The 24,123-nt window shown below is 42.1% G+C and overlaps 2 protein-coding genes across 5 annotated transcripts in view; both read right to left on the minus strand.

Moving 5' to 3' along the window:
- The window catches only part of LOC132159610 (gastrula zinc finger protein XlCGF57.1-like), a 114,036-nt gene that overhangs the window by 40,152 nt on the left and 49,761 nt on the right, over positions 1 to 24,123 (minus strand). The gene's annotated exons all lie outside the window — the stretch shown is intronic.
- Positions 1 to 24,123, minus strand: part of LOC132159606 (zinc finger protein 585A-like) — a 41,691-nt gene that overhangs the window by 9,175 nt on the left and 8,393 nt on the right. For 2 of the 3 annotated variants that reach the window (XM_059569160.1, XM_059569161.1), the window contains exon 2: positions 2,161 to 2,305. In XM_059569160.1, coding sequence (XP_059425143.1) covers positions 2,161 to 2,215 — 55 coding nt within the window. In that variant the 5' untranslated portion in view covers positions 2,216 to 2,305. Of the gene's footprint in view, positions 1 to 1,477; positions 1,578 to 2,160; positions 2,306 to 24,123 lie in introns of those variants that run through there. The other variant, XM_059569162.1, reaches the window with a different exon arrangement.

Consider the following 24,123-nt stretch of genomic DNA (forward strand, 5'->3'; position numbering starts at 1 on the left):
TGGGTACAATTATTATCTAAGTACTATATAAAACATTACAGGCAGAGGTTTTGCAGGGAGAAGTATTACTTAATTTTTAGTAAGTATAAACTAGTTGAAAAAAAAAATTGTTAACCAGATTTAAATAAATAATAAAAATTCAATGTATATTCATCATCTGCTTTACATACAAGGCACTGGCAGTACTTTCACAAACTTGGAACTTACGTGCCTAGAGCAAAAACCATGCATCGTTCATTTAGATCTCTGCATGGCTCCCAGGAAAATACAACTCAGATTCTTCAATTGCTCTATCTAGTGGTCTGTTATTGAAACAACCACAACTTCTACAACTGATAATGGAACGCTAAAACGGGTGCTGTGAGTCATTTAGAGGTAATTAAAATGTCAAATTAATATTTTGCGTTCAATTTTCTTATCAGGCAAGTGGCCGCATGATACGCAGGAAAATTATGCAGTGTAGTATTTATCACCCTGCAGAGTTTTTTTTTTTTTTTTGCAAAGTAATCTGCTAACTGTACACTATCCTTCAGCTTTGCCAGGCCCCCAGTTTGGGAACCACTGCTTTCTTCTTTTAAATGGATAGATTAATCATATTTATATTTGTATATATATATTTTATATATATTTTTATAAAATCTCATCTCGTCTCAATCTCATGAACACAGTCTCATGTCTCCTATCATCTCAGATCGTGGGATAAGTCTCGTCACACCTCTATTAAGTATCATAGACAAACTCCAGGAGGGAACAGGCTGTGAGACTGTATATTGGTTAGCCAAACTCTCAAAAGTAATTCGCAAGAATGGTCTGTGATGGGACATATTTGAATATGTAATGAGCCTGAGGCTGCCATCCTATTTTGGCATGAAGTAGCAGCAACTATAAAAGCTCAAATCACTGCTGCTTGTGGGGCAGTGCTTCATTTGTAAATTAAACATTGCTGGATTCAAATCAGCAGTTAAAAGGAACCGTGACCAACACTGACAATACACCTTCAGTTTTCCCAGAACATTCAGTGACATCACTAAACCGTGATGACACAACTATAAGAGCATCGTTCACAAGTTTCTGCATGGACCTAACTATACAGCTTAGGTTTTCAAATCCTGGGTCAAAAATGGGTCGCCAGGATGATTTAAGGCAAATATATGCAAGTTACATTAAAAATAACTTAATTTATTTCCATAAAAATAAAACACAATGATAATCTATATAAAAAAGGTATATGTGAAATATATCTGACAAATAATTATAAGACATAAAACATATGTGAAGCAATCTTTCAAGCTCTTTAATGCCACTCAGCGGTATTGCATGCATCAGTCCAAAAGAAGTTAAAGAAAAAGTGCCTATCCATCCAAGTGTCTCACACGGCTCCAGGGGGTGAACAAAGGCTTCCTGTAACGAATCGATGCCATTTTGTAAGACAAATATCCATATTCAAAATGTAATAATTAATGTAGCTTGTGCTCACTGTTGTAAATGGAAGCAGTTCCGGGCAGATGACGTATGAGTGCCATTAAACAGCTTGAAAGATCAAAGACTATTTTTAATACAACTCCAACTGGATTCTTCTGAAAGAAGAAAAAGTCATATGTACCTAGGATGACTTGAGGGCGAGTAATTTATTTGGTAATTTTCATTTTTGGATGAACTAATCCTTTAAGCCCAAAAAAAAAAATAATAATTGGATACTTTAGGCTACCAAGAGAAAGATAGCGGTAAAGCACGAGGGGCAGTCATGTTACTTTTGATGTTATTTATTAAAAAGAAAAAGAAAACAGAAATTTTGCAATACCTAAAAACAATATTGGGGCTGAAAAATATGAAAGCTGCAAAATGCGTTTCATCTGTAAACATTTTCACATCTTTGTTTAACTTTTAAATTTGTCCCTAAGTATTTATATGTATTTTTATGTCTGTTTATTTGCTTTACTTTTTGTACCCCCTGACTGCAGTTGTAATTCCTTGTTGAAGACAATACTTGCTTATATTATTCATTTTTCATTTTTTACATTGTCTTTTCTTTTTGAAGGGGCCATTTTTGATAGCATTAGTGACTTATGTACTGTTAATGCCTTTAACTACAAGTGCCAGTACGCCAAGTAATGCATGAACTTTTATAAACTTAGTGAAGAATGAAGAATATACACAAACCTATTTGTTCTTCAGTATCTTCCAGTTTTATTTTGCAGGGTTCTGGATCAGTCATGTTTTCAGCTTTCTTTCATAAACCCTTTCATTAATTGTTGTGGGAGGAACTGAACTGTTGGTAAATTGCTGTGTAGTTGGAGGAGCAGATCTGCCAAATTAAAAAAAATACATCCGTTATCAAATTGATGCTTTCATGAATTCACACACATCATGCAATATTGCTTAACTTAAAATATACAAAAGCTTAAAGTATTCTAGGTCTATTTCACCATAGAATGTCTTTCAGCCTTCACAGGGCTGTGGAGGCCAGGTATTTAACAATAAACTTTATTATTCAAAAGTGCACATAAGTGCACTTAACAGTAAACTTCACTTATTATAAATAAGTTAACACAAATAGAAAGAAATATATGTAACCTTAATTAAGAAATTAAACAAGGTAAATGTGTATGGCAAACAAGCTTCTGCTATTACCAACATGGGCAGGTTTATGCAGGAAGTACAGTTTTTCCAAATATAAACATCTAAAATGAATAAATAATAATAATTAATGTTTTTATTTTTTAGAATTCTATAATATTTTGTCACACTGCGGGATGTGATGTGACCGACATAATAAGCATGAGTTCTGGGTAGCGGCACGGCCATTATAAACACCAACATTGAGTGAGTGGCCGCAACACAGGTTTAAAATGTAGGGACACAATGATACCATTTCTTCAGAACCAATCCAATCTGATATCGAAAAACTGGAGTATCTGCCGATACGATACAATCTGATACCACCACAGTTTTTTCAAAGAAGAATTTATATACTTCTCTGTGTTGACCTGATTGTCACTCTTTTTTTTGTTAAACACAATTTACTAAATATAGACAACTAAAATTTGGAGGCTGTGGAGAAGCAGATTCTTGACCTGGTGCAGAAGCAGGCCCAGCTGAGAGAGTGAAAAGCCATGCTGGAAACCTCCTGAGCTGATGCTCACAAGTCCTGGGTAAGTATACAGCGCACTCCTAACAATCCCACTACCTCTACTGCATGTGTTTCTCTGCACAGGGCCGGTGCACCCAAGACATGGTCTTCCCAGATGTGCTTCACTCCGACGCTGGGACACCACTGATCCTGGTTACACCTGCAGCAGAGGACACGAGCCAGGCCTCTGGTGAAACATCTCCCCCTCTGCCACCTCCTGTCTCCACCTGGAACTACTTTGCTCCCCTCCTCAAGATGGAACGCGCCGCTGTGATTGTCAGAGACTCCATCGTCCAACACGTCCATGCTACGTTAGGCGAACAAAGTGCACACTTACTGCTTCCCTGGTGCTCGTGTTCTTGATGTTTCTGTGCAGATACCCGCGATCCTGAAGGCCAATGAGAAACCTGGAGCAGTTGTGCTACACTCCGAGGTTAACGACACCATGCTGCAGCAGACGGAGACACTGAAGAGGGACTTCAGCAGCCTGATTGAGACGACAATCATCGTGCCAGGACCACTTCACACATATCGACGAGGACACCAAAGGTTTAGTAGACTTTTTCCTTTAAATGAATGGTTATTGTCATGGTGTTATTGTCAGGATTTCTCAGAGGGCAGGCTTCAAGTATAACTCGTTTGAAGTAATGGTGCTTCATATAACATTATCCAGAGAAACAAATGTTAATGATAAATCCCCTGTTATGTTTGTACTGGCTACTGTATACAGGCCACCAGGGCACCATACAGACTTTATTAAAGAGTTTGGTGATTTTACATCCGAGTTAGTTCTGGCTGCAGATAAAGTTTTAATAGTTGGTGATTTTAATATCCATGTTGATAATGAAAAAGATGCATTGGTATCAGCATTTATAGACATTCTAAACTCTATTGGTGTTAGACAACACGTTTCAGGACGTACTCATTGTCGAAATCATACTCTAGATTTAATACTGTCACAGCTGGATAGCTGGAGGAAAACAAAACTAGAGGTATTTCGTATTGCTTGGCGGGAAAGTAATATATCCTACAGAAAAGCATTAAAAACTGCTAGATCAGATTACTTTTCTTCTCTTTTAGAAGAAAACAAACATAACCCCAGGTATTTATTCAATACAGTGGCTAAATTAACGAAAAATAAAGCCTCAACAAGTGTTGACATTTCCCAACACCACAGCAGTAATGACTTTATGAACTACTTTACTTCTAAAATCGATACTATTAGAGATAAAATTGCAACCATTCAGCCGTCAGCTACAGTATCACATCAGACAGTGCACTATAGATCCCTGAGGAACAGTTCCACTCATTCTCTACCATAGGAGAGGAACAATTGTATAAACTTGTTAAATCATCTAAACCAACATGTATGTTAGACCCTATACCATCTAAGCTCCTAAAAGAGGTGCTTCCAGAAGTCATAGATCGTCTTCTGACTATTATTAATTCCTCATTGTCATTAGGATATGTCCCCAAAACCTTCAAACTGGCTGTTTTTAAGCCTCTCATCAAAAAACCACAACTTGACCCCAAAGAACTAGTTAATTATATACCAATCTCAAATCTCCCTTTTCTGTCCAAGATACTAGAAAAGGTGGTATCCTCACAATTATATTCTTTCTTAGAGAAAAATGGTATATGTGAGGATTTCCAGTCAGAATTTAGACCGTATCATAGTACTGAGACTGCTCTCCTTAGAGTTACAAATGATCTGCTCTTATCATCTGATCGTGGGTGTATCTCTCTATTAGTTTTATTGGATCTTAGTGCTGCGTTTGACACAATTGACCACAACATTCTTTTGCATAGACTTGTTGGCATCAGTGGAAGTGCATTAGCATGGTTTAAATCGTACTTATATGACCGCCATCAGTTCGTAGCAGTGAATGAAGATGTATCCTATCGATCACAAGTGCAGTATGGAGTACCTCAAGGCTCAGTACTAGGGCCGCTACTCTTCACGCTTTATATGTTACCCTTGGGAGATATCATCAGGAAACATGGTGTTAGCTTTCACTGTTATGCTGATGATACTCAGCTCTATATTTCTTCGCGGCCCGGTGAAACACACCAATTTGAAAAACTAATGGTGAAGTGACATTCGGCCAAGTATGGTGACCCATACTCAGAATTTGTGCTCTGCATTTAACCCATCCGAAGTGCACACACACAGAGCAGTGAACACACACACACACTGTGAACACACACCCGGAGCAGTGGGCAGCCATTTATGCTGCGGCGCCCGGGGAGCAGTTGGGGGTTCGGTGCCTTGCTCAAGGGCACCTAAGTCGTGGTATTGAGGGCGGCGAGAGAACTGTACATGCACTCCCCCCACCCACAATTCCTGCCGGCCCGGGACTCGAACCCACAACCCTTCGATTGGGAGTCCGATTCTCTAACCACCAGGCCACGACTTCCCCTATGGATTGCATAGTCGATATAAAAAACTGGATGACGAGTACTTTCTTACTGCTAAATTCTGAAAAAACAGAGGTGTTAATTATAGGACCTAAAAACTCCGCTTGTAATAACCTAGAACACTGTCTAAGACTTGATGGTTGCTCTGTCAATTCTTCGTCATCAGTTAGGAACCTAGGTGTGCTATTTGATCGCAATCTTTCCTTAGAAAGCCACGTTTCTAGCATTTGTAAAACTACATTTTTCCATCTCAAAAATATATCTAAATTACGGCCTATGCTCTCAATGTCAAATGCAGAAATGTTAATCCATGCATTTATGACCTCAAGGTTAGATTATTGTAATGCTTTATTGGGTGGTTGTTCTGCACGTTTAGTAAACAAACTACAGCTAGTCCAAAATGCAGCAGCAAGAGTTCTTACTAGAACCAGGAAGTATGACCATATTAGCCCAGTCCTGTCAACACTGCTCTGGCTCCCTATCAAACATCGTATAGATTTTAAAATATTGCTTATTACTTATAAAGCCCTGAATGGTTTAGCACCTCGGTATTTGAATGAGCTCCTTTAACATTATAATCCTCTACGTCCGCTACGTTCTCAAAACTCAGGCAATTTGATAATACCTAGAATATCAAAATCAACTGCGGGCGGCAGATCCTTTTCCTATTTGGCGCCTAAACTCTGGAATAACCTACCTAACATTGTTCGGGAGGCAGACACACTCTTGCAGTTTAAATCTAGATTAAAGACCCATCTCTTTAACCTGGCATACACATAACATACTAATATTCTTTTAATATCCAAATCCGTTAAAGGATTTTTAGGCTGCATTAATTAGGTAAACCGGAACCGGAAACACTTCCCATAACACCCTATGTACTTGCTACATCATTAGAAGAATGGCATCTACGCTAATATTTGTCCGTTTCTCTCTTGTTCCGAGGTCACCGTGGCCACCAGATCCAGTCTGTGTCCAGATCAGAGGGTCACTGCAGTCACCCGGATCCAGTACGTATCCAGACCAGATGGTGGATCAGCACCTAGAAAGGACCTCTACATCCCTGAAAGACAGCGGAGACCAGGACAACTAGAGCCCCAGATACAGATCCCCTGTAAATACCTTGTCTCAGAGGAGCACCAGGACAAGACCACAGGAAACAGATGATTCTTCTGCACAATCTGACTTTGCTGCAGCCTGGAATTGAACTACTGGTTTCGTCTGGTCAGAGGAGAACTGGCCCCCCAACTGAGCCTGGTTTCTCCCAAGGTTTTTTTCTCCATTCTGTCACCGATGGAGTTTCGGTTCCTTGCCGCTGTCGCCTCTGGCTTGCTTAGTTGGGGACACTTCATCTACAGCGATATCGTTGACTTGATTGCAAATAAATGCACAGACACTATTTAACTGAACAGAGATGACATAACTGAATCCAATGATGAACTGCCTTTAACTATCATTTTGCATTATTGACACTGTTTTCCTAATGAATGTTGTTCAGTTGCTTTGATGCAATGTATTTTGCTTAAAGCGCTATATAAATAAAGGTGACTTTGACTTTGATGGTGTAAAGAACAGAAACTGCTCTTTGTTATTAATTGGAATCTCCCGCAGGAGCCTTTCCTATACCTCCTCACTGCCGCAGCAGTGTCTGCTCCCGCAGGAGCCTTTCCCGTATCTCCCCACTGCCGCAGCAGCGTCTGTTCACACGCAAAAAAACAAAAAAAAACAAAAACACACATCACCTCCGGTTATAGGACTGGAAGAGCTAAATAAATTTATCACTGCATCTAAACCAACATGTTTATTATATCCTGTACCCACTAAATTACTGAAAGAGTTGTTACCTGTAGCAGAAGAACCGCTTCTCAATATTATTAACTCATCTATCTTTAGGTCATGTCCCAAAACCATTTAAGCTGGCGGTTATTAAGCCTTATTAAGAAACCACAACTAGATCCTAGTGAACTGGCAAATTAAAGACCCATTTCAAATATTCCATTTATGTCAACATTTTTTTAAAATGTTGCTGCTCAATTATGCTCCATCCTGCAAAAAAAAAAGGATCTGTATGAAGAATTTCAGTCAGGTTTCAGGCCTCACCACAGCATACTTTATCTTAGTGCTGCGTTCGACACTATAGATCATGGCGTACTCTTAGATCGGTTACAAAACTATACAGGTATTCAAGGGCAGGCTGTAATATGGTTTAGATCCTACCTGTCTGATCACTACCACCATGTTTATTTAAATGGGGAGTAATCTCTTTTATCTCCAATAAAATTTGGAATGCCACAAGGATCTGTCCTAGGTCAATATACAATTTGCAATATACAAGGCAATTTTTGTCTTAAATATAAAAATAAGGAGAAGTCTAAAATAAGCAGGAGGCCCGACCCGCATCTGTACTATGATGTGAAAATTGGCCCGAAGCCTGACTTGAGGGGCGTAAAAAAGTCGGGGCCCGTCGGGCTTGGGCTTAAATGCAGGGCCTTAGTGTCTGTTGTTGACCCACAGGGAGACATTCAGAGTCGTGGAGACTTTTTTTTTTCCTCAAACGGCTGATTGCACCAGTGAGACCTATGATTTTTTTTTTTTTCTGTCGCACCACTGAGAAATTAGATTGCACTCTAGAACCCTGACATAAACTGTAAATACAGCTTAATGCTTTTTTTCAGATGCGGATTCCAGAATTGTTTGCTTGTGTTGGAATGAAAGACACAGATGAAGTGCTTCTTATTCTTATCCAAAAATACAAAATGAAATTTTATTAATAAGATTCGGGAGGAGCGCGTCAGATACTTAGCCTAATCAACACAGGTGGACCATAATCAAGTAATCAATCCCATAGTATAAATATCGCTGACTTCCCTCTATCCATTGACAGTTTATCAGCATGCTGGTTCGCTTCGTCTGTCACCTTACCATAGACCCAATTTTCGTACCAATGAAGAGAGCTACACAGGGGATTTATAAGACCTGCTGCTTTTGCCGGACCCGAGATCATTTCTACCCAGCCAAACACGGCCATTGAGCAGCATTAAACGTCATCGCGACAGCTGCTCTCCTCGCCAAGCCACACGTCGTGGCCAATAGACCGTGCAAGCTCCAAGCTCGCCTCGCTCGACACAACGATCGTGCCGCCCGAGACCGAGCTCTCCCCGAGCGCTGGATTGCAGCAAAGATGCTAAAAACAGGTTCTTCTTTTTCTTCATTTGATTTTACGCCAGTTGGCATCCAAAGTGTTGCATCTAAAAGCAGGTTCGCGGCTAAAGTTTGTAAAACGACGTCATGACGCAGTTCCGTGTTCTTCTACTAGTGTTTTATGGCGGTTTTGGCAAACCAGCGTAAAGGTGCATTACCGCCACCTGCTGATCTGGAGTGTGGATTGCGCATAGATTTGGACTACAGATACAACGTTCCGTCAGATGATGATGCCACTTTTAACCATGAAGCCAAGGCATTACATTCGCCTTAACGCGCACGTTAAAAACTCACGGAAATGATACAGACATAAGTTCCATGAAAAAAAAAAAAAAAAATGAATGCTTGTAAGTCTCTGGATAAAAGCGTCTGCTAAATGCTTAATATAATTTTAAATTTTAATTTCCATGCAAGTTTTCTGGTAGGACCAAATCATTTAGGGACCTATTTCACCATTTACCAGTGTGATCACTCAAAATTCATCTAAAACGCATCTGCCCTCATGTTTTGACACAGGATAGCAAGTGTGAGTATAATTACTGTCGCCTTTTAAGGACCGTTATACGAAAAAACTGGCAAGTAAATATCTTTAGAAACCACTTGGAAGCGAATAGCACATAACTGCTATTAACCCATTTGCTTGCAAGCATCGCCAACGGCCCCAGTTTATTATCGTTTCACTTTCACAGCACGTTAAACATCACTCTCTTACTTGATCTGGATAAACCCTGCATCAATTGAAAGTCTAAAGACTTTGGCTTTGATATTTGACCAATATTTCGATAAAACATCATTTCAGTGACAGTTATTTAGTAATTATGTCAGGAAAACCATTCCTATTCCTGAACGGTAAACGTCGAAGTGTTAGCTCTTGGACAAATGTTGATCATGGATCTAGTCAGAAAGAATCATGAGCAGAAACATCTTTATTTTGGGTATGTAATTTCTGTCTCCATGCCAAAAATGGGGGGTGACTGGTAAGGGGTTAACGTTACTGCTATAATCATGTCTTTCGGTACAACGTATTACAAGACTAAACATGCTTCATCGTTTCCAAAAGCCTCTGTTTCCACAGTCCATACTACAACGTGAAAACAGCGTTCCAAACGTATCCGCTCGGGAGACCGTCTAAAGAGCCCAGAAGCCAAATGAGAGGAAAGATGCTTTTCCAACAGGAACATAATAATGTGGACAAGGCTTGAGGAATTGTCAAATCAGGCAACCAATTGCTAAGCTGGTGACACAGTAGGCTACCCATTCATTTTTAGCTTGCCCCATCAAATGTTACTAACCCTTTTTTACTCTTCCCACAGCCAACATCTACAGCAGCCGAAGCAAGTAGCCTTGCATGCACCTCCACACTGCTGCAGCAGTGTCTGCTCCCGCAGGAGCCTTTCCCGTATCTCCCCACTGCCGCAGCAGTGTCTGCTCCCGCAGGAGCCTTTCCTATACCTCCTCACTGCCGCAGCAGTGTCTGCTCCCACAGGAGCCTTTCCTATACCTCCCCACTGCCGCAGCAGTGTCTGCTCCCGCAGGAGCCTTTCCTGTACCTCCTCACTGCCGCAGCAGTGTCTGCTCCCGCAGGAGCCTTTCCTATACCTCCTCACTGCCGCAGCAGTGTCTGCTCCCGCAGGAGCCTTTCCCGTATCTCCCCACTGCCGCAGCAGCGTCTGTTCACACGCAAAAAAAAAAAACACACACATCACCTCCGCTTATAGGTATGCCATGCATCCTAGGCTGCGGTGATAGCATCATGTATCGACAATAGCCAAGACGATATAAGGCCCATTCTCCAACCAACGTTTTTTATTATAATTATTAGGCGGCCTACCATAATTCGGCTATCAAACCGCTCCATTATCCCATCTCAGCACTGCACTTCACGCTCGCCCGTGCTCTCAAAGGATGATGTGAGCCTGTAGGTGGCAAGAAGTCTCCATCCACAAATAGACATACATCATTTGCATATATAAGGTATTCCATCGTACTTTAACAGGTAAATCCGATACGTGCCATATTTTAAAGGAGCTCTCACTAACGGAGTTTAATGCCAGTTACATTAGAATGCATCTCATTCTGGTCTCAGGGGCGGCGCATCGGTCCCATCATGTGGCATGTGGTCCGGAGCCCGTATGACCAAGGCATCATTTCAACCAAACTCACTCCAAATATATGAATGCCGACTACATGAACAAGCAGTTTTAAATATAGTATTTTATATTTAATGCCAGTTTATCAGTACGTTTATTGGTGATTCCATAGGCTCTTTTGTGCACCTGCATGGTTAAAATGGCAAATAGTAAGCTCAGACAAGTATAAAGAATCTTTCTCTTACTCCACCCATGCACGATTACATCGTCGATATGTACCATCGATCTCACGTGCTGACAATATGACAATTCAACAACGACCACATCGCCGATACATGGCACCTATTTGGGGTACACTGGCACAGGAAATCCAATTTATTTTTGCACGCTTAATTTCGAATACAATGACTGCAAGATTTTTTGGACTTATTATCGGAAGCAGCTTATTGGATTTGTTAAACAATTATTCAAGTAAGCCTCACAGCGTCTACCCTCGTAGACAACCAAATCATCCTTAGTATCGAACTCCCTGTCAGGCGCCGCAAGAGTGCTCCCGGTTGAGCCAACCTTTGCCTTCTCCGTTCAACTATCAGCAAAGCTTACTCGTATGACATCGTGAGTATTAAACTCCTGTCAGATGCTTTCCCACTTAAGCAATCTTGGACTTTCCATCCGAACACCAGCAAAGCTTACCCGATTGAACAACAACGAGTACATCACAGCTAAAACAAATTTCCCTCCGATGGCAAGATGTACCCATCCAATACCGCAAGTTATGCTTTTGCCGAACACCAACGGGTGCTTCGCAGATAAAACAATCTCAATTTTTCCCTCCGATGGCTGGAGAGACTACCCATCTGCTGTCGTAAATTTAATAAATAAATAAATAAATAAAAATAAATAAATAATAATAAAAAAAAAAACACACCGGATGCCAGCCATAGCCTCCCCGCCAGATAACCTTACCTTTTTCTATCCTATGGCTGGCAAGGCTTCTCTCTCCGATGCCAGGAGCTCGAGCTCCCATCGGATGCTGACGAGAGCCTCCCGGCCAGACAACCTCACCTTTTCCATTCTGTGGCCAGCAAGGCTTACCCGTTCGTTGCCAGGAGCTCACACTCCCTTCGGACTAGATGAAAGCCCCCGGCTACCCTTTTGCCATTCTGTTTTACGTACGGAGAGGTTTACCCATCCAATGCATGTAGTCAAGGCTCCCATTGGATGTAGGTGAGAGCTTCCCGGCTTGACAACCTTACCTTTTCCGTCCTTTGGCCAGCGAGGCTTAACCGTTCGATTCCGGGAGCTAAGCTCCTGTCGGACAACCTTTTCCGTTCTTCAGCCAGAGAGGTTTACCCGTTTCGATTCCTGGAGCTAAGCTCCTATCGGACGTCGGTCAGAGCCTCCCGGCTAGACAACCTGACCTTTTCCATCCTTGGCCAGCGAGGCTCACCCGTTCGATGCGAGTGCTCCCATTGGACGCTGGCGAGAGCCTCCTGGCCAGCCAACCACGACCATTCCACGTGGTTTAGGTTACAAAACCTACAAGCAAGCCGTTCGATGCCGCAGGTACCAAACACACAAATAAACCCTCCCTCCTTCCTACGGTCGTCAAGGCTTACCCGTCTCTTGCCGTGAGTAGCAAACTCCCAAAAGACGCCGACGACAGCCTAACGACCACACAAACTTACCTTTTCCATCCTACGGCCTGCGAGGCTCACCCAGTTGTTTTTGGGGAACAGGAAGTCCCCGTTGGATGCTGGCAAGAGCCTCCTGGCCACCTATCGTTACCTTTTCTGTCCCACATCTGGAGAGGCTTACCCGTTTGATGCGCGTGCTCCCTTCGGACGCCGGCGAGAGCCTCCAAGTTAGACAACCTTACCTTTTCCTTTTCTATGGTCAGCGAGGCTTACCCGTTCGATGCGCGTGCTCCCTTCGGACGCTGGCGAGAGCCTCCTGGACAGACTTCCTTTACGGTTCCACTCTACGGTCGGCGAGGCTTACCCGTTCGATGCGTGTGCTCCCTTCGGACGTCGGTAACAGTCTCTCGGCCACGCAACTTACCTTTCAATTTGACGGTAGGCGAGGTTTAACCGTCCGACGCTACGAGTCTCGTCCTCTCGCCAAATCCTGCAAAAAACAAAAAAACAAAAAAAACAACAACAACTCTCAGCTACCCTCACATCTTTTAACCCCGCCTGGCGAGGCTTACCCGTTTGATGTTCTGAGTTTAATGCCCCATCGGATGCTGCGAGAGTCCTCCCAGTCGGGTTTTCCTTTCCACTCTCCCCGTCCGGCGAGGCTTACCCGTCTGATGCGTGTGCTCCCTTCAGTTCTCCCGGTCGGGCCTATGCTTGCCGGCCGCAAGTGAGTCTCATCCATCCGATGCCGGGAGTCAAGCTCCAGTTGAGCATCATCTCGAGCCCTACCGACCGGGCCCAAACAACTACGTAGTCCACTAGCAGCAGCAGGTAGGGCCTACTCTCCCAATGCCCAAGTCGCTCCCTCTGGAGTATGTAGGCCCTTCCAGCCTGCCAACGAGACGACTTCTCAGGAAATCAAATCAGCCCCCGCCAGTACTCTATGCTTTTTTTTTGGGGGGGGGGGGGGGGGGGGCATTCTTTAAACTGGCGGCTGTCCTCTTGTACATTTGCTTTTTTGGGGGGTACTCTGGGTTCGGGCCATTCCCGAGCTCGGAGCCCTTCCCCGGACAGCACGCCAAATACACTTACCATACCTCAGCTAATTATATGTAAGCGTGAACTAGTGAGATGAAATTTTATTAAGATTCGGGAGGAGCGCGTCAGATACTTAACCTAATCAACACAGGTGGACCATAATCAAGTAATCAATCCCATAGTATAAATATCGCTGACTTCCCTCTATCCATTGACGGTTTATCAGCATCCCTCCACTTTATAAATAGACGGGAAAGGGGGGGTACTCTAGGTTCGGGCCATTCCCGAGCTTGGAGCCCTTCCCCGGACAGCACCCCAAAATCTGATACCATACCTCAGCTAATTATATGTAAGCGTGAACTAGTGAAATGGGTAAAAGGAGTTGAAACTGAACAAAATCTTGCTACTCAAGCTGTGTGTGATGAGTGGGGCGTGGCCGAGAGCAGTGGGAATGGAGCGAGGCCAGTGGAGTGATTTGGAAAAGAGCGACACCTGCTCAACTTACCGGTCTCGAGTCCCACGGAGGAGATCGGAAGGATAAAAGAGGAGTGACGACAGTGAAGGATGAGAGAGGACCAGGCCTGGGTTTAATTTTGTGTTTGTGCACGGCAATCATTAACTTTTCGATGGAACCTATGCTCACTCTGTCCATCTCACCTATCCTCTTTGGTTTCATCCTCAATTCCTTCACTCTCTCAGTTTTCAGCTCTGGACACGAACAGTGCTACTGACGTCTTTGCTCCACTCTAACCTCTTGCTTGGACAACTTTTGCCCACTGTCATCTAGACCAGCAAACACCACCCCATCTGCCCCATGGCTGTCCGATGTTCTCTGTGAACATCGCTCTAAAGTCAGGATTGCAGAGAGGAAATGGCATAAATCAAGAAACTCCACCGACCTTAGTGTGTATCAGTCTCTTCTCTTCCTTCACTGCAAATGTCTTCACTGCTAAAACATCATACTACCACAACAAAATTAACAACTGTTGTGACACTCGGACACTCTTCAAAACATACTCTTCTCAATTCACCTCCAGCTCCTCATCCATCGACTCTTCCAGTTGACGATTTGCAGTTTTCTTCAGAACCATCAGTGACCAATGCCGCGTTTCCACCAAAATTACCCGGAACATTTGTACCAGGAACATTTTTCCACAGGAACTCAGAACACCCCGCCCCCCCTCCAAGACCTGTTGCTTTGTGCGTTTTCACCGGGGTCTTAAGTACCGGGAAGATTAGGCAAATAGAATGGTGACGTAGGTCTGCGTGTGTTTCTCAATACAAAGTACGATTTTGGACTATCCACAGTAGTTCACACTTTGCGCATTCGTCTCGATAGTGTGATGTCCGCAACGACGAAAATCCGATAATTCTGCAAACAGCAGTGTGCTTGATAACATCAGTCAGCTCGCCTTGACTACTGCAATTTTCCTCTCTGTATATTTAAAATAAAACGAAATAGGATATCAAATACCACTGCCTCCTTTCGTTTTCATTAAAACATAATAACAGCCGCAGAAATGTACTTAGTTCAGGGAAATGTATACAGCCATTACAATGAAACGAAATATCATATAAATTTGCCATCAAATATTATATGAATTTTATTTTCATTTTAACATATAGATAAATTGAATACAAACCAAAGATAACCAGTTAGATTTACCCGAAACGAATTATATTTTGTTTAACCACTAAAGAGACATCCGAGCCAGAGGCACTTATCAGAAGTTCTAGCCGAGGTGAGGCTGCTACATAAGCACTGAGCTCCCACTGAACGCGTGGAGCTGACCGTCTCAGAGCTCGGCAAAACACATTTTTAAATAGGCGCTTTCTTTATAAATAAACCACAGATTTGAGTTTTAAACAACTACATTCTCACCTGAAATACTTTTAAAATAACATTTCATGACACAATAACATTAATATTTTGAAAATTATCTGGTCCTTGGTTTTTAACTGTAATTCCCCTACAGTTAAATGGTGGAGAATGCGCTGGCAATCGTTCTTTGTTGACATCCCTGATCAATCATCAAACCAAGGTAGGAAAGATTTTATATTTAATATTGTTGGTTAGGGACTGTCTGTAAGTGGAGTTCTGAGTGACAAATTTGTCATTTCTATATTTACTGGTGTGTGCAAAATATTATTTTTACTATTGGATTGAAGAAAAAAATAAGTATATATATATATATATATATATATATATATATATATATATATATATATATATATATATATATATATATATATATCCACCCAGCATCATTTAAAAAAAAAATTGTTTGCATATGAGATGATAATGTTGTAAACAAGTAAAAAAAAAACGGGGGTTTGAAAGTAACTTTGAAGACATGACACGGAGTAACATATGGGTCAGATAACGCCTGACAGATTTAAAACCATTGTTGAAATTCCAAAGCCATGGCCAGAATTAAGTGAATGAATAAAATACAAGTTGATGTAAAAGTAATGAAAATGACTGCAAAGAACTTTGAGAAACTTTTGAGTTGCGAAAATAAAGTAAAATATAAATATAAAGATGTTTATTTGATTATGCTTGTCATTTCTGACACCTTTTACGCTGGGCTAGAGTAAAATGATAGTATGATGAAATTATAAAAAGAATTAATGAAAATACATTGCTACCAGTCCTGAATCCTGAGTTCTCTCTCTCATTCAAAGTCAGCAAAAAAGGTTGTTATCTGAGCCTGTGTTTTAAATGATAAACTATTTATAGTGAAGCACAGTGTTTCCGTCAGATCAGACACTAATATGTTAAAGGACATGATAAAAGGAGTTCAGATTTAATGCATTTAGAGGGCAATTGGTAGTTAAATGTTCAACTGCCCAATGCATTTAAGAAATAAGAGATTCTAAAAACAATTAATAAAAAATTTAGGAGCAATTGTTGAACAGACATGGGGTCTTTAAAATCATAATACAGACCCTGAGCTATAGAGGTAATCATTTTTAATAGTTAAACAGTTGTATTGCTTTTTGTTCTATGACCGGTCACTTATCGGTCTTATTTTTAGTCTCCACCATCATACAGGGCTTGGTGGCTCCGGCTACAGAAGTAGCAGAACATTACACTGATTGGACGGGTGTAACATCTAAATTCACTGAGTAATATCAGCATGATTGTTTGAAGATGTAAAATTAAATATTAGTGTGATTAACCTATCTCAATGTTTTAACAACAGTAGGTGGTGCTGTCAATGGCTCTCATGGTTCTTAAGTGCACCTTTCCTAAGCTGCAGGAAATACCGGGTTCTGGAAGAACTAGATAAGAGTCTAGGTACAACTTACAGAAATATGTCAAGTTAAATCTTTCAGATTTTGCATCAAAAGCAAACCTTTTTATGTTTTGATTGTGTCACTAACCTCTGGAATGAGTGTTTTATCATTACAGATGGGTTAAGCCAAATGGCTTTACAGAAGTCTGTAATTCTGAGTGTATCTAATGAAAAGAGAATACAGAACATGGGATGAGCTATAAGTGGATTGGTTATCCAGCTCTGTCTGCTACAGGTAATAACGACTTCTTTTGTCCTTTATAATGCTGATTTGAATCACTCTCTGTATTAATGTGTGTAAAAGTGTTTATCTGAATTATTGTGTGTAAAAGTGTTTATCTGATTTGGATTTGTGAAATTAAAGATTGCTGTACATAATGGGTTTAAACCCATGTCTAAATTCAACTGAGGGACTAAAATTAAACAATTTAATACTTTGTTATTCAAATGGTAAAGGTAAATATTTTGGACTTGATGGCAGAGAAACAGTGGCACATTGGCTAAGTCACTAACCAAATTATCCAGAGATCACCCTCACATAAAGAAAGGCTGGTGTGAAGACAAAGGAGTGAATCCTGTTTATGTAATATAGGTTAAAAGCAAAAGGAGCTGTAAGGCTTTGTGGGTCCTCGAGGTCTGAGTGACGCAATAGTTTGGGTTATGTAGAATAGAGATAAGTTGAACAAAAACTTTTGGATCTGCTGGCTAACCCATTGATGGAGGAATTCCTGCAAGAAGGGGTGAATGTTTAAACAAAATTGTAATAGGCTCTATGGAGCTGCTTAAGAACACCTGTTGCTTCTGAATGTGTCATTAATTTAGTTTGAGTACAGTAATATGGTTTGTTAATTGACAAGATTTGCGTAAAATTAATAATAATAATAATAATAATAATAAGGCAATGAGTATGATTAACAGTAATGTCATGATATAAAAATACATGCATCCGTGGTGAAAGTAAAACTTAATAAAAAGGCTGCCGCATTAAGTAATAACCTAGGAACAGTTCTAGGTTTTCGAGGAAATAATGATTATGATTATTTTTATTTTTAAAGATGGCTCAATATTGGTCTTATGTTTAGTTTGTTTATTTTTGGTTAGATCTCCATTGTGTTTTTAACACCAAAATGGTCTTTAAGTTTGGAGTGAAAGGGTATATTGGATTTTCAATCCCTCTCATTGCACCATTGATCAGAAATTATAGATTTTCATAAAATAAGGGTATCTTTACTGCCCCTCCTTGAGCTGCCACCTTACCATGGTGGAGGGGTTTGAGTACCCAAATGATCCTAGGAGCTATGATGTCCGGGGCTATATGCCCCTGGTAGGGTCTCCCATGGCAAACAGGTCCTGGGTGATGGGTCAGACTAAGAGCGGTTCACAACAGACCCCCAGCTATGGGTTAAATAGTTTTACAGCCATCAGACAATGGCTCCACTGCCTTGTGGATATCTCCGGGAGGAGTAAAGGCTAAGGAGTAAACCCGACAGAAATCCGGAGTGGAGCCCCTTAGGCGGTAAGAATGACTATCTGTCACCTTTCCGGCAACTCCAAGCCAGTTGCCAAATGTCGTGCTTCGCACTCCTTTGGACCCCACTAGCGAGGCCGAGAGGGGGATTCTGACGAATGGGCAGCCCAGGATCTCCATACACCGTGCCCAGGCTATGCGTCCTGGAGATGCCACTCCAGTATCGCTGCTCACAGTGATAAAAAACAACACGGGAGGCAGCAGTTACGAGTGATAAGTCCAGAGTAAATTGGCGTACGCTCAGACGCTACGGGTTGTCTCCGACGGTGGGAGGGATTATTGAAATCCTACTAGTCAGCTACCGCCCGCCTCAAGCTGGGCAGCCCCCAGCCAGTAAGGTGCTGACCCGCCACAGTCTGCCTGCTTCATTGGGTGCTTGGAGCTAAGGGAACAGACCGACAAGCAGACTGAAAACCTCGCACCAGACAAAGAAATAAAAAAGCATAAACCACCAATCTTGCGACTAGCAAGCTGGAATGTCAGGACTATGTGCCCTGGCTTTTCCAAAGACCTTGATCAGGTTGATGACTTCAGAAAAACAGCAATCATCAATCGTGAGCTCTTGAGGCTGGACATTGACATCGCTGCACTACAGGAGACCAGACTCCCCTCAAATGGCAGCATCAGGGAACAGGAGTATACTTTTTTCTGGCAGGGAAAGGAACCATACGAACCAAGACTGCATGGTGTTGGGTTTGCAGTCAGAAACTCTCTGCTATCGTCAGTCAAACCGCCAGCAAAAGGTACAGCCCGTATCCTCTCCCTTCGCCTCTCAACCTCCACAGGCCTAGTGAACATCCTGAGTGTCTATGCTCCTACACTCAGCTCCCCAGCCGAGGCCAAGGAAGAATTCTACGAGGAACTTGTGACCATCATTAAAGGAATTTCCCCCAACGAACAACTGTACGTGCTTGGGGACTTCAACGCCCGGGTGGGAAATGACTGTGACTCCTGGCCTCGCATTATTGGTCATTTCGGCATTGGCAGAATGAATGAAAACGGACAGAAACTGCTTGAGCTATGCTCCTACCACGATCTCTGCATAACTAACACATTCTTCTCCACCAAGCCCAACCATATAGTATCCTGGCGACACCCAAGATCCCATCACTGGCATCAGCTGGACCTCATTATCACCAGAAGAGACTCACTGAACTGTGTTCTCATTACACGCTGCTATCACAGCGCTGATTGTGACACCGATCATTCACTGGTTTGCAGCAAGGTGCGCCTTCAACCGAAGCGGATCCACCGATCAAAGCAGAAAGGACGCCCACGCATCAATACAGCAAGGACGACAATCCCCGTTCTGTGTGAGCGAAACGCTGCCTCCATCACAGAGGCCCTCAGAAATTGCCAAACGGGCAGCACAGAAGAAAGATGGAATCATATCCGCGACGATATCTTAAATTCTGCCATGGACACCTTCGGTAAGAAAGAGAGGCAGAACCCAGATTGGTTTGAAGCAGGAATCCTGGAACTTGAGCCAGTCATCACAGCTAAGAGAGCAGCTCTGATTAGCCACAAAAGGGAGCCATCAGAGAGGACGCTCACAGTTCTCAGGAAAGCCAGAAATGATGCCAAAAGGATTGCTCGACGCTGTGCCAACAACTACTGGTTGAATCTTTGTCAGTGCATACAAATTCAGCTGACTGTGGTAACATCCGCGCCATGTATGATGGCATGAAGAAGGCCTTCGGCCCAAGCGTTACCAAGGTCACACCCCTAAAGTCCTCCTCGGGAGACATTATAACAGATCGGGGTAAACAAATGGAGAGATGGGTGGAACATTACCAGGAACTCTATGCAAGAGAAAACATCATCACTACCTCAGCAGTCGAGAACACCAACCCCCTGCCCGTCATGGATGAATTAGATGCTCCCCCTTCTATGGAAGAACTTGGTAAGGCCATCGATTCTCTAGCCTGCAACAAAGCACCAGGCAGTGATGGTATTCCTCCAGAGGTCATTAAGGCTGGGAAGAAGACCATTCTTCTTCACCATTTGCATGAGCTCTTGTTGCAGTGCTGGGAAGAAGGAACAGTGCCCCAGGACATGCGTGACGCCACCATCATCACCCTCTATAAAAACAAAGGAGACCGTAGTGACTGTAACAACTACCGTGGAATATCACTTCTCAGTATAGTTGGGAAAGCCTTTGCCCGGGGAGTACTAGTCAGGTTACAGGCACTAGCAGAGCGCTTATATCCTGAAGCTCAGTGTGGATTCAGAGCAGGAAGGTCAACAGTTGACATGATCTTCTCACTGAGGCAGCTACGAGAGAAATGTCGCGAGCAGAGGCAATCATTGTTCATCGCCTTTATTGACTTGACTAAGGCGTTCGATCTGGTCAGCCGTAAAGGCCTCTTCACTCTACTGCAAAGGATAGGATGCCCCCACAAGCTTTTGAGGATTATCATCTCTTTTCATGATGATATGCAAGGCATTGTTCAGTACGATGGCTCTTCCTCAGACCCATTCCCTATCAGAGGAGTGAAGCAGGGCTGCGTACTCACTCCAGCGCTCTTCGGCATCTTCTTTTCCTTGCTGCTGACCCATGCCTTTAGTAAATCAGAAGAAGGCATATACCTCCACACTCGAACCGATGGAAACCTGTTCAAAACAGCACGCCTCAGAGCAAAAACCAAGGTGCGAAAGGTTCTGATACGGGAGATGCTTTACGCAGATGATGCTGCCTTGACTGCACACTCCGAAGAAGCTCTACAACAACTTATCAACCGTTTTGCGGATGCTTGCAGAGATTTTGGCCTCACCATCAGTCTCAAAAAGACCAACATAATGGGCCAAGATGTTAGCAGCATCCCGAATATCTCCATTGGTGACTACACCCTCGAAGTGGTAGATAACTTTACCTACCTTGGCTCTACCATCTCCAGCAACCTCTCCCTGGATGCCGAGCTAAATACTCGGATTGGTAAGGCAACAGCAGCTATGGCCCGCTTAGCAAAGAGAGCTTGGGATAATTCCATGCTGACAACCCACACCAAGATGATGGTGTATCAAGCTTGTGTGCTCAGTACTCTATTATACGGTAGTGAAGCATAGACCCATTATTCCCGGCAAGAACGCAGGCTCAACTCATTCCACCTGCGCTGCCTCAGGAAAATCCTGGGCATCACTTGGCAAGACAGTGTCCCAAACATTCTGGCCAGGGCGGGAATACCAAGCATGTTTGCATTACTCTCTCAGAAACGCCTGCGCTGGCTAGGCCATGTCAGTCGCATGCAGGATGGTCGTATACCCAAAGATCTACTCTACAGCGAGCTTGCTAAAGGCTCCAGACCAGCAGGAAGGCCTGTTCTTTGCTACAAAGACATTTGTAAATGAGACTTGAAGGCAGGCAACATCAATCCAGCAGTCTAGGAAGCAGCAGCTGCAGATCGCTGCAGATGGAGGCAGGTTGTCGAAGCAGGCATCAAAGTGTTGAAGAAGAAAAAAGAAGACGAGTGGGAAGAGGGGAGAAAGCGCAGACAGAGGGTTGTATCCGCAGATATAGCACTGATAGATCCAGACCCAGGCACATATTACACCTGCAGCAACTGCAATAGAGCCTGCCGCTCCAAAATTGGACTCTACAGTCACAGCAGGCGCTGCATACTAACCAAAGAGACTCTTTGACGCATATTCCATTGTCTTCAGAGACAGACGGATGCCAACAACAACTGGGATTCAGGTAGGATTCAGTAGATGAATGGATATGGAAAGTAAGAATGTATATGGGAAGTATTTTGTACAAAATAATGTGTTTATTACTAGAAATGTCAGACAGTACAGAGATATTAAGCTTATGCAGCTGCTTAAGTTAACCAACAGCCTGCATTATCAGCATGCATCATGACTGCCCCTGACCTCATTTAGTAGACCAGACATGGGGTATTAGACCCCACATTGGTCTAAAACGGGGGACTGAATGTGTGGATGCAGAGTTGCTATATCCTTCATATTGATATTATTACATTATTTCTTGTTTGATGTAAGCTCAGACAGTCCCAGGATAAATGTTCAACTGCCAATGTCCAGCATATCAGATATACGTATTTGGAGAGTTTATCTAGGTTTTGGAACCAAATTAGTATCCTCTGTCAGGGTATAATTGTTGTTGATTTTGAATTGTACGCAGAGCGGCCTACGAACTCCATTGAGAGTTCTGAAGCTGACTTCTGCTGATGAAACTGCAAACTATTTTCTTCAGTAAAATTATTATTATTAATTGAACTCATCTCTGACTCCTGGTGTTCATTCATCATATCTGGTCCTTGGGTTTTAACTGTACACTTTTCCCCTACACTTTGGATAAAACATCTGCTAAATGATTAAATGTAAATGTCGAGCTCAAATCGGAAATATAACTGCAAAGTATCACTGATCCTGGACCAGTAAAAGATCCACCGCCACTAAACGTTGTATCGTCATTGGCTTCTCTAACTGTCAGTCAAACCTCATTGTTCATCTCGTCTCTCTCGTGAATGAAGAGCAGCACATAGTTTGGAGCTTCTCAGCTTGTTTTGCAGTCTGAAGGTAAATAAACTCATACTTTTTATTAAATAAGCAAAGCATTTTCTTTACTCAAGAAACACTATATTTATTTTTGTATTTGAGGAGCAGATAAGAATGTCTTAATATTTGTTGTCAAGTCAGTCAAATAGCTTATGCGAAGTGCTGAATCTTTTATAATATGATACTTTAGCCAAATAACAGAAAAAAAACTGAGCGCCCACATAGCGGCAGAAAACTCTATAAACTGCAAGTTCATGAAAATGTAAATACAATGCCTGGCTGACAGCTACAATTTATTTTGCCTGTGTTACAATATGAGGTAAATTCACCCCTGTGCATTATACTGATTTTGTTGCCAAAATTGGTTTGGAACAGTTGTTGAATAAACAACTAAACTGAACTATTATTCCTGTCTATCTGCTTGACTGACAGTTTTATTGATCACTGGGAGAGTGTTGACTTTGTATGATGTTGGTTCAATATATTTTTTTAACATAAAATAACATTTTGGAAAAACAGCTTCGATGTAGTAAACTACTTTTGCCATGTTGCTGTAACTTAGCATGCTACATTTCACAGGGCTGTAGCTTTAGTGTAGTGAAGCTTCATTTAATGAAAAACTGACAGAATGTCGTAGATTAAATTTTGCAACTAGATGGATGCTCTGTTACTTCCTCTACAGTCACAAATCTGGGTGTTATATAAGACAGCAACTTGTCTTTTGAAAATCATATTTCTCATATAACAAAAAAGCATTCTTCCATCTTGGAAACATTGCTAAGCTATGAAACATGTTACCTGTTTCTGATGCAGAAAAGCTAGTTCATGCATTCATGACCTCTAGAATGGACTATTGTAATGCACTTCTAGGTGGTTGTCCTGCTTCTTCAATAAACAAGCTACAGGTAGTCCAAAATACAGCGGCTAGAGTCCTTACCAGGTCAAGAAAATATGATCATATTACCCCAATTTTACAGTCTCTGCACTGGCTACCTATTAAGTTCAGTATCAGTTACAAAATATTGTGTTAAATATTAAAAATCTCTATGGTTTAATCAAAATTAAAATCACATCTCTTTTGCCAAGCATTCAAATAATGCATCTCATAATTTGTGACTGCAGCTGTATCTGATCAAATGCGCATTCTTATTCTTTAGCTTGGGTTAAACTAATTAATTTTACTTTGTTGGAACAGCAGCTACGCTAATGATGTCTCTATTTGTTTCTCTGTTTTGTAGGATATACACAAGCTCCAGTCTGGATC

This window comes from Carassius carassius, chromosome 16, assembly GCF_963082965.1.
Source record: "Carassius carassius chromosome 16, fCarCar2.1, whole genome shotgun sequence".
Lineage (NCBI taxonomy): Eukaryota > Metazoa > Chordata > Actinopteri > Cypriniformes > Cyprinidae > Carassius > Carassius carassius.